Source organism: Phragmites australis, chromosome 8, assembly GCF_958298935.1.
Source record: "Phragmites australis chromosome 8, lpPhrAust1.1, whole genome shotgun sequence".
Lineage (NCBI taxonomy): Eukaryota > Viridiplantae > Streptophyta > Magnoliopsida > Poales > Poaceae > Phragmites > Phragmites australis.
Window position 1 is genome coordinate 1,351,505 of NC_084928.1, and position 14,992 is coordinate 1,366,496.

A 14,992-nucleotide genomic window follows, 5' to 3' on the forward strand; every position below is an offset into this window, starting at 1 on the left:
TGGAGGGGCTTTGAATGCTCTTAAAGTGCTCAAGAGGTCTCAAGAAAACCAGCCACAGCAAGCTCTAAATGCTATGGAGAGAGGGGGCATTTATAGCCCTCTCTCACAGACTAGCCGTTACTGTTTTTGTCAGAGCTTACCGGAGTATCCGGTGTACACCGGAGTCTCCGGTCCTAATTCCAAAAACGGCGTCAGAACGATCACGAACTTGTCAGAACTAGCCGTTACAGTTCTGTTTAATTACCGGAGTCTCCGGTGAACACCGGAGTCTCTGGTGAACACCGGAGTCTCCGGTCCTGACAGATTTTCCAAAACAGACTAAGTCCGGAGACTAGCCGGATCCTCTGGCATCTCCAGGTACCGGAGTATCCGGTGAACACCGGAGACTCCGGTCTTTACTTCTTTTTATCAAAAAGATTAAATGCTAACCGAGAGCCTCTGCCGGAGTCTACCTCGGAGACTCCGACTGCACACTAAACATTTTACCGGAGTATCCGGTGAACACCGGAGACTCCGACCTTTTTCTTGAAAAGATTAAACCGTAACCGAGACTCTCTGCCGGAGGCTATCTCGGAGACTCCGGCTGAACACTAAGTACCGGAGTATCCGGTGAACACCGGAGACTCCGGACTCTGAAGTTTTTCAGAAAGAGTTTCGTGTCCGTCAGTGAATGTGTCTCTCAACTGGGTGGTTCTAAAGGATCTCTTGAGCATTGAGACATTAATCAAGCAATTAAATCCATCCATCTAAGAAAAAATCTATCCTAGACTCAATTTCAAAAGTAAAATGAATGTAAACCCTATCTTGTACCCTTCGTTGATTCTTCAATTGTTTCGACGGGCGTCAAACGTCATTTACCTTCACAACTAATGCTTATACCTGTTCAATACTCGCAAAGCATGTTAGTTCTTTAATCGTTTTGTCATCAATAAGCCAAAACCCACTTAGGGGGTCTAGATGCACTTTCAGTATGTTTTCCTCCTCGACCACAGAGTCAGGGGCTACATAGTAATACTATATTTATTCAGTAAAGATATATTTTTTGCAAAAGTTTATCTGACTTTACGTCGACTGCTTTGGATAGAACCAGCAAAGGCATGTGTGGGGTCGATGATGCACAACTACACCTAATAAGGTATAATGACACAAGATATTGTCAGATATTTCGTGCCTAATGGCTAACAAGGTTCTGAAGTCCTAGTTGGTTCTATATGTGTTCTCTTTCGAGTTCATGCTCGCGTGCTGGTCAAAATGCAAGCTGGTGAAAATTTGCAAAACATTATCATGTTATTCCTGTTTTTAGTCTTATACTAGTCTTTTCCTTATTATTATGGTTCCTTCGAGTGGTTACTCGAAGGCCGACGCATTTAATCATCTATCTAGTTGAGTGCTCAAGCATTAACAGACAACTAATAAGCAAGTCTCGAGGATGGGCTTAACATGTGCTAATTAGTATTGCATGTACTTGTGCTAATCCTATTTCATCAACAAAGAAATAGCAGGCAATAGCATACCAGTCAGGCAAAATAATGGTAGTATTGTTACAAACATCCCTAGACCATAGATTAAGTTTAGAATATTCAGAAGTCAAACAGACCATTAGCTTGAGGGACTACCCTCACTGTCATTATCAGGCAGGCTGAGCCCTAAGGACTCGACAAAGTTAGGGACTAGAGGCCTAATGCTTTCAATAATGCACGTTGCCTCCTCTGCTGAACAATCAAACACCTTTGTCACTACTGACTTGTCGAGGGTGGGTTGTAGCTTTTGAGGAGGTCGAGCATTGTCGTGGCGCTTACGAGAGCCAATTGGTTCATATGATCGAGGGTTTGCTCCTTCAGTGTCTGGAGTGCTAAAAGCACAACATCTCGCTTAGCAACAACAATGTCTCGTTCAGTAGCCATATTGTCCCGTTCGGTAGCCATGGCCTTTCGTTCTGCTCTCGCTATCTTCACATCGTTTCTGAGTTTCTTCTGGTATTTGGAATTACCATCGATGGTCTTCATCGCATCATTGATGAGGGTCTCTTTTCTATTCAAGGAGGACTCAAGAACTGGAAAGGCAAACATAAATTGATTATCACTAGCTGCCTAATGATCGAATCACATATTTGTGATCTGGGAGTGGACTTACATTCAATTTTTTCTTGGCTGGCGTTAAGCTCCTTCTGGCAGTCGGAGTGCTCAATCTTCGAATATCGGGCCTTGATAGTAGCTGCTTGAGCACCTGTAGTTTTGAGGAGAACCTCTATCACCATCCAAGGGTCATCGGTTGGAGTTGATATCAAGGTCTCGGCTTTCTTAGGCCGCGTGTCTGTTTCAGGTGCGTCCGAGGTAGGATCTTCTGCTCGAGGAGCTGAAGATGGCGTAACAAGAGTAGTTGAGGTCAATTGGGGACGGACCCACTTACGACATGTTCTTTTGTTTTCTCTGGAAGTGATAGACTGAAATCAACAGGATGAGAAAGTCAAAGGAAAGTTGCTATTCGAGGTACGGACTCAAGTCATACCTTTTGGTAATTGGAAGATGCAAAATGATGTTTGACTTCTATTTCTTAATGGTTATTTTTCTCCATTTTACACCCGCAAGGCTCGCTGAGTTGAAGGGATTAAGCTAATTGTGATTCGTCATCTTGAATCTATCGACTGAATTTGTAAGAAGAGTGACTAGCGAAAGAAGGATGACCGAGGAAGCTAGAAGTAGCAGTAGTACAAATATAAAGCAGCTTTAGATGATGAGCAAAGTTACCACGGGCAGTGCAAGAGCTAGCCACCGCCGTGCGACGGTACGGTTCGGCACGTAACGGACTGGAGCCACGCGGCGCGCTGACGTGGAAGGGCAATCCAGGCAAAGCCGCCCGACCCGAAGCGGATCCGATCCGATAAAACCGCAGCGCGAACGCGCACGCATCTTCTCTCCTCCTCCTGCCAAGCCTCGCCGCGGCGGCTCACGGCTGCCACTCCCTCCTCCTCGCCTATAAATACCCGCCGCCGCTTCCCACGCGCCCCTCCCCTCCCTTTCCTTCTTTCCTTCCTTCCGCCCCCTCCCCCCTCTCGCGCACGGCCCGATCCGGTCTGCTGGCCGAGGCGCGCGCACGCCGGAGAGAGGTAACGGCGAGGCTCACTCATCGCTGACTTCCCACCGGTTTTTGAGATTTTTCTTTTGTTCAGGACTTCCCACCGGTTCGGCGGGTAGTTAGCGACCCAACGTTAGGAGAGAGGCTAGTGGGATTCCGAGGATGGGATGGAGGCATGGAGCGGCGTGTGTTGATGACATGATGCGTTGAGGAGTTTTTTGCGGCTCCCCCGTGTGATTTTTTTGGTTCTTCCGCGATGATTTGCGGATGGTTGAGTTCCGTGGGTTCGGCGCAGCCTGCGGGGGGCTTTGTTAGCACCCAACAGCATAAAAATTGGGTTTTGATCTATTCATGTGTTTCAGAGTTTCGAATATTTTAGAGGGATGCTGCGAAGTTGGAAAGAATTCAACTTAATTATGGTTATTTAAAAGTTGTCCTGCTCTAGATTAAATTATATTGTCCGGATGTGTTGTGGAGCTGCCACCAGTCGACATTTCTGTGCATCGGGTTAGCCTTAATTCCAGATTGAGTGTCAGATTTGTTTAGTTTGGTAGGTTATTGTTGTTTTCTGTTTGGATTTGTAAAGGGTTACTGCCTATTACTACCAATTTGGTTGAATTGAGGTAGCCTGTAGCAGAGTGGGGTCTACAATACGGTGCAGGTTGTAGCTCGAACTCAGTTTAGATCCAATCTAATCTTCAATTTTTTCCTTTTTAGTAGTTCTCCCCGTAGTTCCTGAAAAAAACTGTAGGCAATTGGTTTTATGTGTTTTAAAATCTTGGGTTTTAATATAGTTGCATGAGGCTTTTATGCTGACTGTTCTACTGTCAACAGCATGTGCATTGCAATTAGATATAAAATTGATTAGGTCGTTGGTTGAAAGGTTGTCACTCAGTAAGCGAAGTTGGACTTTTGTGACTTGTCATTTTTTGCCATGTGAGAATGTGACATGAAATCGATTTGTGATCGTCCAAATTCATCTGAGGGTTTTAACAATCGATCAATTATGTTAGGTCTATTGAAAAGGACTAAGACTGTAACAGGTTAATTCTCACGTGTAGTACGCCGTATACGGAAGTGACCATCACAAGGTGAATTGTACACAACTCATACTTTGAGGAACTATCCTGGGCCTATAGCCTTTCTGTTGGAAGTTTCTCATCTTAGGGTGTAGGTTCATTGCGTCACCTTACTGAGCTTGTCATTTTGTTCCATGTAAAACGGTGATGCCCTTTTGGAATTTACAGCTGAGTTACACTAAGCAGAGAACATATGTCCAGAATGAGAATGTTTATGTAACTTTGCTCGTTGACAGCTTTCTTTTATTTTATGGCACATCTCAGCAATTGTATTCAATATTTGGTTTTTTTTTCCATTTGTGCTACTTATACGTCACTATATTTGTTTGCAGATTAACTAGTCAAAGTCAAGATGGTTAACTTCGGCAAAAAATTGATGGCTGATCAAATTCCAGAATGGAAAGGGTAATTCATGATTTTTGTATATTTCTGTTAATTATGAACCAACTTATACTAGTATAAAATTATGAGTTCGCTGAACATCTTCAATTTAATCAGTGGTTTACCTTTTCTTTTCTTTGAGGAAAAGTAGCTTATATCCACTCCTCTAAGGAGATATACCTAGATTATCTAAGGAGATATACCTAGTTTATCTTATTACATTTACTGAACAAACCAAATAACTTGGTAATGAAAAATTGACATTGCTGAACCTTTGACTCCAATATCGGTTAAGATGGTTTGGACATATCCAACGGAGGCCTCTAAAGTCACTTGTGCATAGGGGGATACTGAAACATGCTGATAATGTGAAGAGAGAAGGGTCGACCAAACCTAATATGTGAGGAGTCTGTAAAGAGAGACTTGAAGGAATGGAATATCCTCAAAGAACTATCCACGGATAGAAGCGCGTGGAAGTTAGCAATCTACGCGTCAGAACCATAGCTTATGCATTAGTCTCCTCGTACCGTTATTACTTTTATTTTTTACTATTACTAGGACCTTTTATTATCATTATTGTTTTCTCATCATCTTTTTAGTTGGATCTTGTGAGTTTCATCTCTAGCATACCCCAACTTGCCTGCTTGCTTGTTGTTGTTGTTGAACCTTTGATTGTCTTATAATCACATTCATGGCCAGGCTTCCCAGTAGTTTGGACCCATCATGCTTTGATCTCCTCCTTGATGTAAAAGGTTTCGGGCTAACATCCTTTCATACGAAGCTTCACCGTTGTCTTATTTATGCCAATGTTTTCAGATATTATATAAACTACAAGTTGATGAAGAAGAAAGTTAATCAGTATGGCCAGCAGCTTCAACAAGGTGAGAAAGATCGTCGCCGAGTTCTCAAGGATTTCTCGAAGATGCTTGATGATCAGGTAATGCTAAAAAATATATATATGTGCAAACTCATCACTTCATCCTCCCTGATCTGCTTTAACTTGCAGACTTTGGGCATGTTTGGTAGAGCTTCCTATGATCCAAATTCTTTGTGTGAAGTGATTCTCTGGAGGAAGTAATTCTGTGACTGAAAGTGATTATCTAGTGATTATCTAGATTAAACTCTATAGAGGAAGTGATTATGTGAGGGAAGTGAATAAAAAGAAACTGATTTTTTCAGCTCCTAACATCTAGTTCATTTTAGGGAATCACTATCACAGAATCATTCGGAGAGCTAAAAACTGCAAATTGCCGTTTAGCAGAGCTACCATTGATTCCACTCTGGGAGTTGGTCTGAGAGCTCTACCAAACAAGCCCTTTTAGCTTCTCTGTGGATATCTAACTTGCAAACTGTAGCATCAACATGGTGACCATGCATTATCTATATTTGACCTCTATATGCACTTGCATGTTCAGCAATACCATGCTGTTTATGTAAATGACTAGGTCAGAAATACAATGATGTAGACTATTATTAGAAGTCCCTTAATCAACATTTAGTCGATTATTTGTTCAGAAACATATGGTTATGTTAGCTTTCGGTACATAATTCATGTACTTTCATGTGAGCCATTGCAGTTCAGTTGACATCTTTCTTGGTTTGGTATTAATTTCTTGGTTTCGGTACATAATTCATGTATTAATTTCATCCAATTATTCCTACTGGAGACAATTTATTAATCTGCATATGTCTTATTCTATGTCTATTCAGATCGAGAAGATTGTCCTGTTTCTGTTGGAACAACAAGGAATGTTGGCAAACAGGATAGAGAAGTTAGGAAAGCAAAGAGCAATACTACAAGAGCAGCCAGATATATCTGGCATTGCTGAGTTGCGAGAAGCTTATAGGGAGGTTGGTCTGGATCTCATCAAACTTCTCAAGTTTGTTGATCTTAATGCAACTGGCATTCGGAAAATTTTGAAGAAGTTCGATAAGCGCTTCGGTTACAGATTTACTGATTACTATGTGACTAGTAGATCAAATCACCCCTATTCTCAGCTACAGCAGGTCTTCAAGCATGTGGTAATGCACTGAATCCAAATTTAGTATCATTAAAATTTGTTGTTGTATGGGTGTTTATCTGTATTGCATAATTTTTTCTATTTGTAGCTATGCCTTGCTTTCCCAATCCTTTGGAACATTCCATGGAACATGCATTAGCCTTACCTTTTTTTCGCAACCAGGGTGTAGGGGCTGTTGTAGGAGCCTTGTCACGTAACATTGCCGAACTTCAGGAGCGTCAGGGAAGTTACCTGTCGATTTATGATCAGCCATCTGCTGCTCTTAAGGTATATTTCTCTTATCCGTTATTTACGTGATACCATAATTGAGAATATTCTTTACTCCAGTAGAGTAGTCGCTATACTCAACACTTGTGTCTGACCAGGCTGTTCTTGATCCACTGCAGGACCCAATTATTGATATGATAAATTCCTCAGTGGATAGGCTAACTCGTTCGACTAATTTTCTTCGATTTTTGGGGCAACATGCCCTGATTGTGGATGAGGAGTCTCCTAGTACTGCAGGGGAAGAAGAAATAGAAGATCAAAAATACCATTTCATGTCCCTTATGTTGAACCTGGTGAACACATTCCTTTACATGGTCAACACATACATCATTGTGCCAACTGCGGATGACTACTCAGTGAGCCTTGGGGCTGCTTCTACTGTTTGTGGTGTTGTCATTGGTTCAATGGCTGTTGCGCAAATATTTTCCTCAGTTTACTTCAGTGCATGGTCCAACAAGTCATATTTCAAACCACTTGTTTTCAGTAGCATTGTTCTTTTCTTGGGGAATGTGTGCTATGCAATGGCATATGATATGAAGTCCCTAACAGTCCTTATTATCGGCCGCTTACTCTGTGGGTATGTTTTCTTTCATAGAAGCACTGTTCACAGCTTTAACTATACAGTTGATTATTTCAACTGTAACGTTTCTTGTATAAGGGTTTTGCTTTAGTTGTCAGTTTTATATTCTAGTGGAAGATCAACAGCAGGAAAATGATTGCTTCAATCTTCAGTAGCCAGTGTCCTTTCATTTTCAGAATTAAGTTCTTCAGTAGCAGGTGTCCTTTTTCATAATAGTGTTGATCAGAAACATTAGGATACAATTGCAAAGATCTCAACATCTAGTATTATTTCTTGGCGCGAGGATTTGTCAAATGCGATTTCCTGTGACCTTTTGTTCTTACTGAAAAGAAAAATCTTGTACTAAATATTCTGCATGGCAGTTAACTATCTTTTCATCACTGTTTTGTGTTTACATGTTTTCAGCACTGCTTTATGTTTTCATGTTGTAATGAGTATAATTATTTTGACACAGATTGGGTTCTGCAAGAGCTGTCAATCGCCGTTACATTAGTGATTGTGTCCCTTCAAGGATACGTATGCAAGCTTCAGCAGGATTTGTTAGCGCAAGTGCACTTGGCATGGCCTGTGGGCCAGCACTAGCTGGTCTACTTCAGTGGAAATTTAAGATCTACATGGTTACTTTCAATCAATCAACTCTACCTGGTTGGGTGATGGCAGTTTCATGGCTATTGTACTTAGTGTGGCTATGGATTTCATTCAAGGAACCAAACCGTGCTACTGAGGTGAATGATGCCCCACAAAATCCTGCTTCTGGTAAGTCCAGAAATCTAATGTACTGATGCCTTTTCGTTACTTTGGATCGTGCACTGTAACTTGAGCTTTTTTTAATCCACCATTCAGAAGGTTGTCTGATCCATCTTCTTGATTAGTTTGATTGGATGTTTGTCATGATGACAGGACAAAGGGTGGATATTGGGCAACTAGAAAATGGACTTGCACAACCATTGCTCACAGACTCTGGAAATAAACAAAATGAAGACGAAGATGAAGAAGTTGATGACAGTGAGGAAGCTGCAGAAGATTCTCACAAACCTGCGACGTCTATTGGCTCAGCATACAGATTGCTTACTCCGTCAGTGAAGGTATCAGAATGTCATTATGCTAAATTAACCACTTTTTCCTTGATTTTCTTCTGTACCTTTTTTCTGAGAATTTATTTGAATCCCCAGCAAGTACTGAGGGGTTGGTAATAGGCTAAATATGTTTTGGTTTCTTTAGTTCTTGCCCTTTAGACAGCCTCTGACTTTAATTAGTCTGTTTCCTGATTTTTCTTTCCAAAGCAAATGAAGGCATGCGGTTTTGATTTGTCCAAGCTGCCTCCTTTATTTTGAAAAAGATATGTGTCCTACACAAGTTTTTTTTAAAGTAGGTACTGGTAAGGGGAACTCTTTTTTTTTTTTACTTCAAAACAAACCAAAGCCATTAGATATTAAAGTTATACAATACTTGGGGATCAAAAGAAAATCCTTCTGCCTTTCCCAAATCCACATTAGGGTTCTCGCATTTTAACCACTCTCTGCTTTAGGCTAAATCTACCTCATCCAATCAGGCTGTGCGATTATTATTTTCTTTTATTTCTGGACATCTTGACTCAATTTTACTTTGCTTATGTAGGTCCAATTATTGATATACTTCATGCTCAAATATTCAATGGAGATTTTACTTTCGGAGTCAAGTGTTATCACCAATCACTATTTCAGTTGGAATACAAGCGCAGTGGCAATTTTCCTCGCAATCCTTGGGTTGACAGTCCTTCCTATTAATGCTGTTGTTGGCACATACATCAGCAACATGTTTGAGGACAGGTTTGTGAATTTCATGCTTCAGTACTGGCATTGCTTATGCCCTTTCCTTTTTGGTGTTATCACTAATCCATGATCGCCGAACAATTTTATCCCAATCTTTATATAAACGGACCTATAATTTTCAGACATAAATTCTGCATTACCAAATTGATTGATGTTTGACAGGCAACTCTTGATGGCATCTCAAATCACATTGCTAGTAGGCATTGTTTTCAGCTTCAAAGTTACGAGTACATACTCTGTTGTCCAGTACGTCGTCTCAGCACTGGTCACATTTGTGTCTGCTGAAGTTCTTGAAGGTGAGAAATCCATTCTTTTCCGAAATTCATGGCACTTCATAGTATGCTTCTCTTTGGCACTGAACAAATTCTCCCATCTTATTGGCAATTGCAGGCGTCAACCTCTCCCTCCTATCAAGCGTGATGTCGTCCCGCCTCTCCCGTGGCACGTACAACGGTGGCCTCCTGTCGACGGAGGCCGGGACCTTGGCAAGGGTGGTCGCCGACTGCACGATCACCGCGGCGGGCTACCTGGGCGTCGGGAAGCTCCTCAACATCACCCTGCTGCCGTCTCTGGTGATCTGCGGCGCGTCCATCGCGTGCACTTTCCTGACGTACAACTCGCTCTTCTGATGGCGAGGGTCCGGTTCCATGGTGTATCTGTCACCACCATCCGTTCCGTAGAGGAAATGAAGCCAACGTTGCCATTGCCCGAAGGGGCAGTCTCGTCTTGTATGCTCATCGATTTGATTGCTGTAAATTGATCTGCAGCAGCTGAACCGGGCCTTGCCCTGCAAAATTTTGATCCCTCTCCGTTCTCTTGTTTGTTATCGTGTCGGTGGATGTTGTGCTCAATCTCGATCATGATTCCGTATGCGCATGCTGTACATGAGTACATCGATCAACTACTGGCATTGGTATCTCTTGGCTGCTTGCTGCCAGACCTTGAGATGTCTCGACCAGTCACCGTTGAGAGTTCGGCCATGGAGGGATGCGATGCCCTATGCATGACTGTTGCTTCGGCCTTTGTGATAAACTAGTACCACTTCATTAGGTGCTGGTACTCAAAACGTTTTTGATAGCTGATTACTAACCGGAGTTATATGACTCCGAGCATGGCCGGAGAGTGGTGGCTCGCGGAGGTGCGGGATCGTCCGGCGGCGGCCGTCTTCCTCTCGGTTGTCGGGACGGAGGCATTGCATCATGTCCTCTTCTACCCATGAGCAGAGGCTAAGACGTATCTCCAGCTCATGTTGGCCGTGATAACGCAACTAGGATATGATCGGCCATGGAGGGAGAAACGAGAGGGGCACTCCGGTAGGCCCAACGCATGCAAGACTCTAGAGGTCGCCTGAGGGCAGCGACGAGGCCGGCGAAGCAAACGCGACGGGATGACGAGAGGCGGCATCCGGCCAGGTTCCACTATGAGCGCCTTTGTAAGGGGTGTCCTCCATTTAATCCGACCGACCTGGTCGGCAAATGAAATCTCGTCCACCCTCTGTTTCGAAAAATGACGCCTGCCGGATACCCGGGGTTGATTTGGGAGGTTCCTTCGTTGCTAGGTTTAGAGGAGCTCCTGAGGAGGTAGGCAGGCCTAGTAGAGGGTGGAGGGCTGTTACGGCGGATCTGACGATGGAGGAAGGCAGGATAAGGAGCAAGGCGTTGGCGTTGTGCACAACGATAGAGAGGGGGGAGATGACTCGTTGGAGAAGATGAACAATGGATAGATGCGGGAGGTTCGTTGGATGAAAATCAAAGGGCTGAGAAATGTCAATCGGACGGATGGCAAAAAACAGCCGCCTAGAGTTTAGCATCTCCCCTTTTTCACCGAACCAATTAACCAAACGTCATAAGGGAAAATCAGACTATACGTCAGATGTCCTATAGACTATTATCTTTTTGGACAATTGTAAGTATAATTGATTCGTCCTGATGTCTTTATCCCTGATTTCGATCGCCACTACTATAGCTCTAACCATTTAGTAGCATTCTTTCATAGTTCCATGTCCTCTTTTTGGCTCCCATCACCTACATCTATCATCAAACGAGGGGACACTAAATATCTCAATAGATGAATTCATGCTACCACACAGATTGAGGAGGAAGTTGAAATGGTGAAGTGGTCATTCTAGGCCAAGATGCACACATCCAACGTAAGAGGTCCCACTTTGCATGTATTGGTCCGCACATGCATATATGTCATGTTTGTTTAAAAACTTAGTAAAGGAACGTTCACTACCAGATGCAATGATCGAAAAATGTCTAGATAAGAGTTTAAAAACTAGATAAGAGTTTAATATATTTATTATGTAGAAAATGCTACATCTCAAAAAAAGAACCAATCAACTTCACCGTCGTATCTTCTGATAGAATATGTAAATGACACTTGTAATAGCCTAGTCACATTGATACGCTGCCATGCATACGTTTCAAAATTTACAAAGTAGGGAGCATCGAACATTTGAATTATTGTGAAAAATGTCTTTTAGGTAGCCAATTAGCCAAAATGTCGCAGAAAAAGCTCTTTAAAAGACGCTTTTTAAAAAATCTAAAGACTAAATTCTGAGCGTGCATATCCTTATCACGTGGCATGCACGCTTGGATCGGCTGAGTATTTAGGGCCTGTTTGTTTCAACTTCGGATTGTGGCTTTCAGCTTTTACAATCCGAAGCTGAAACAAACAGACAGCTTTTGGTTATAGCTTTTTAAAATCTGCTGGTTGGATTGTAGAAATCTGAGAAGCTGGTTTTTCGCAGCTTTTGATAGATTGTGAAAGTCTATTTTACTAAACTGTCCATTAAAAAATTTTAGAATCTACGATCTAAAAGATTTTCACAATCCAACTTTTTACAATCCAGCTTCTATAAGCTGTTTTTCAGAATCTCCAACTGAAACAAACATGCCTTTAACATGGGAGGACTAGTGTTGTTGCATATATGGAAAGGAAAAGATAACAAAATTGCTAATGTCATTCACATACAACTCCATTTCAAAACTTTAAAAAAAATCATAGTTTTCAAACCGAGCATCAAAATTAAAATCTGATTGCATCATTGTGCTTCGTGCGATAAGAGCTTCAAAACTAGACCTCAATTCAATATATTTCGATGACATTATTTTTTCAACATCAACTTTATATAAAAAAAGTGCTTATGTGTGCATTACAATTTGCTTACGATTTTTCAAAAACTTGCTCATGACTTTACAAAAATTGCTTATTCATCGAAATGTGTTTCTCAAATCTGTACCCAATTATACTAATTTTGCTTTTCAAATTCACATAATATGCTTTTCTAGGTTCATATGAATTGCTTGTAATTTGAAACTAATATGTTTTTTATGAGTTTACACGGATTTGAGTTTTACAAATTGAAATAATTTACTTTTTGGATTTTCTGGACTACTTAGGTCACCTCTCTTCTTTACTACATTGTCCTGCTAGTCTTTGTTAGGATTACTAAAAATGAAAAAGATGGTCAGATGAAATGATTTTTCACAGCATATGAAATGCTTTTTCATAGTATATAAAATACTTTTTTCAATGCATACGATTTTTGCCTATGGACAGACAAATTTGCTTTTTCCAAGGTGTTGTCACAGGCGTGCTCTGCGTGCGGATGCCGATTTGGCATGATTAGGAAAACAATTAATTAAGTATTTTTCTAATTAAAGATATACATGCTAACCGCTTATAGCATGCACGGTCAGTATTTAGTCATGTCCTTTAAAAAACCAAAAAGAAAAACCGAAAGATATTGTCGGGCCGGACCCGATATGACGACGACACTATCCGTTCCCGCTCAAACCCGCGGTCTCCACCGATCGAAGCTTCCAGCGATGTTCCCGTGCGCCCCCCTGGCGCCGCCGCACCTTCTCGCCGTCGTCGTTGCGGTCGCCATGCATGTCCCATAGAGTTTGTGACATTCCACCATGCCCAAATAGCTGTTTCTTTAAACAACCTTGCCCAGTTAGCTAGTTGTGGACTCAAACGATCTAGTTAATTCGGAGTAACTGATCAACGATCTCGATGCATGCGGCGCATTGAAAAGGGAAGACGACCGATGCTGCCTAAACGCGACCACGCAAAGGCAGACACATGTACAACGACATGGGCGGGCAAGATGCTTGACAATATAAGCGACGAGCCAGCTGAGCCGGCCATCCCCGGTCGACTGTGGCTGCACACTGACCGATCGACCACCGGATTCTCCAAATCAACGGAGTCCTCATCGTGGCAGGGGAATAGGATAAAGTTGCTGGTCCGGAGGAATCGGAGGGAAGGATATCCATGGTACAAACCATGGAGCAAAGTCGCAGTGCATCTCTCGCAGTCTCGCCCCACGGCATATGCCGCTGGCTATGCTCCTGAGACGAGAGCATGCAGGCCGCTGTGGCTATAAGAGGGCCTCAGATGCCGCGAAGACGAAGGCGAGGAAGCAGGAGGATTTGCATGGGAGCGAAGTGGAAGAGACGGAGAGAGATCCTTGCATGCATGCATGCGCGCAGCTGACTGCAGCCTGATGGACTGATAGTACCAGCTGAAGACAGTAGTAGGCAGCTCTCCTCTGGCAGGTGACCATCGATGGGCGATCGATCAGGTAAGACGACCGAGCTATCGTCCATGCATATATATGCGCGTGCATGCAATGATGCAACCACTCTTCGCCTTCGTTCAGCTGCCTTGCATGTATAGTTTATTACCTAGCTAGCTAAGCCTCTCTTCGATCATCCATGAGTTTCATGGTAGCTAGCTAGTGTTTTTGGATACTATACTACACTACACTATACTCCCCCAGCTCTTAATTCGACATGCCACAAGTAAATTACACAATCATTTTATAAATATAAGCACTCGCGCGCGTCGATACTATAGATGGACATGTTCTACCACAAGATCAAATACACTAGCTACGTGTGCATAAATACTTGCATGGGTTAGCTCGGTCTTTAGCTTCATCGGATCAGATCGGACACCCTGCCAAAGGAGAGTTGCCCTGCTACTGTCTTCAGCTTCAACATTGACCGGTCACTCGGTTAACACAGTTTGGTGCATGAGATCAACCCGTCACGTATGTCGATCGGGTGTTTGTCAGGTACGTACAAGTACAACCCTGCTATCTGCACACACACATATATGTATATGTGTGCAGATAGCAGGGTTACTTATATATTATTATTATTATTATTATTATTATTATTATTATTATATATATATATATATATATAAATAATGGAAGGATTAGATTTAGGATGCAGTTGTGATCCGTGTGCTAGATAGGTCTAGCAAACGGTCCGTCCGTTACTCAACTGATCACTGGATGGTTGCTTAATGTTCCGACTGCTAGCATTCATCTTACGTATAAGACAACAACAGAACAGATTATTGAAAGAGCTCGCTAGGCAGCTAGGTCGCGAGGCGAATGAGGTGAGTTCTCCCCTCACTACTACGGAATAGCCTATCATTGCTGGTTGGTAAACTAGCTATAGTGCTGGTTTTCTATCCGACAGTACGTAACGGGCAGTGAAACCTACATGTCATCACCGCCGGTGTTTTTGAACCGACAGTGAAGCCTTTTTTTAGTAAAAAAAGAAAAAGAAAATAAATCCATCTGTCGTGCCGTCACCGGACCTCGCTGTGCTCACCACTGCCACCACCGGACCTCGCCGTGCTCGCCACCACTGGACCTTGCCATCTTGCTCACAAACAATCATAGAACATTCACAAAAATCACAGAACAATTACAAACAATCACAATCACAATCACAAACATTCTCACCCACA

At 42.5% G+C, this 14,992-nt stretch overlaps 1 protein-coding gene across 1 annotated transcript; it reads left to right on the forward strand.

The window, feature by feature from the left end:
- The first annotated feature begins 2,913 nt into the window (after nucleotides 1–2,913).
- On the forward strand, nucleotides 2,914–10,065 carry LOC133926155 (SPX domain-containing membrane protein OsI_21475). The gene is made up of 11 exons (XM_062371942.1): nucleotides 2,914–3,106; nucleotides 4,487–4,559; nucleotides 5,352–5,472; nucleotides 6,246–6,557; nucleotides 6,719–6,823; nucleotides 6,943–7,400; nucleotides 7,858–8,159; nucleotides 8,304–8,488; nucleotides 9,021–9,211; nucleotides 9,377–9,510; nucleotides 9,605–10,065. The coding sequence occupies exons 2-11, from the start codon at nucleotides 4,507–4,509 to the stop codon at nucleotides 9,841–9,843; spliced, it is 2,100 nt and encodes a 699-aa protein (XP_062227926.1). The 5' UTR covers nucleotides 2,914–3,106; nucleotides 4,487–4,506; the 3' UTR covers nucleotides 9,844–10,065.
- The last annotated feature ends 4,927 nt before the right edge of the window (nucleotides 10,066–14,992 follow it).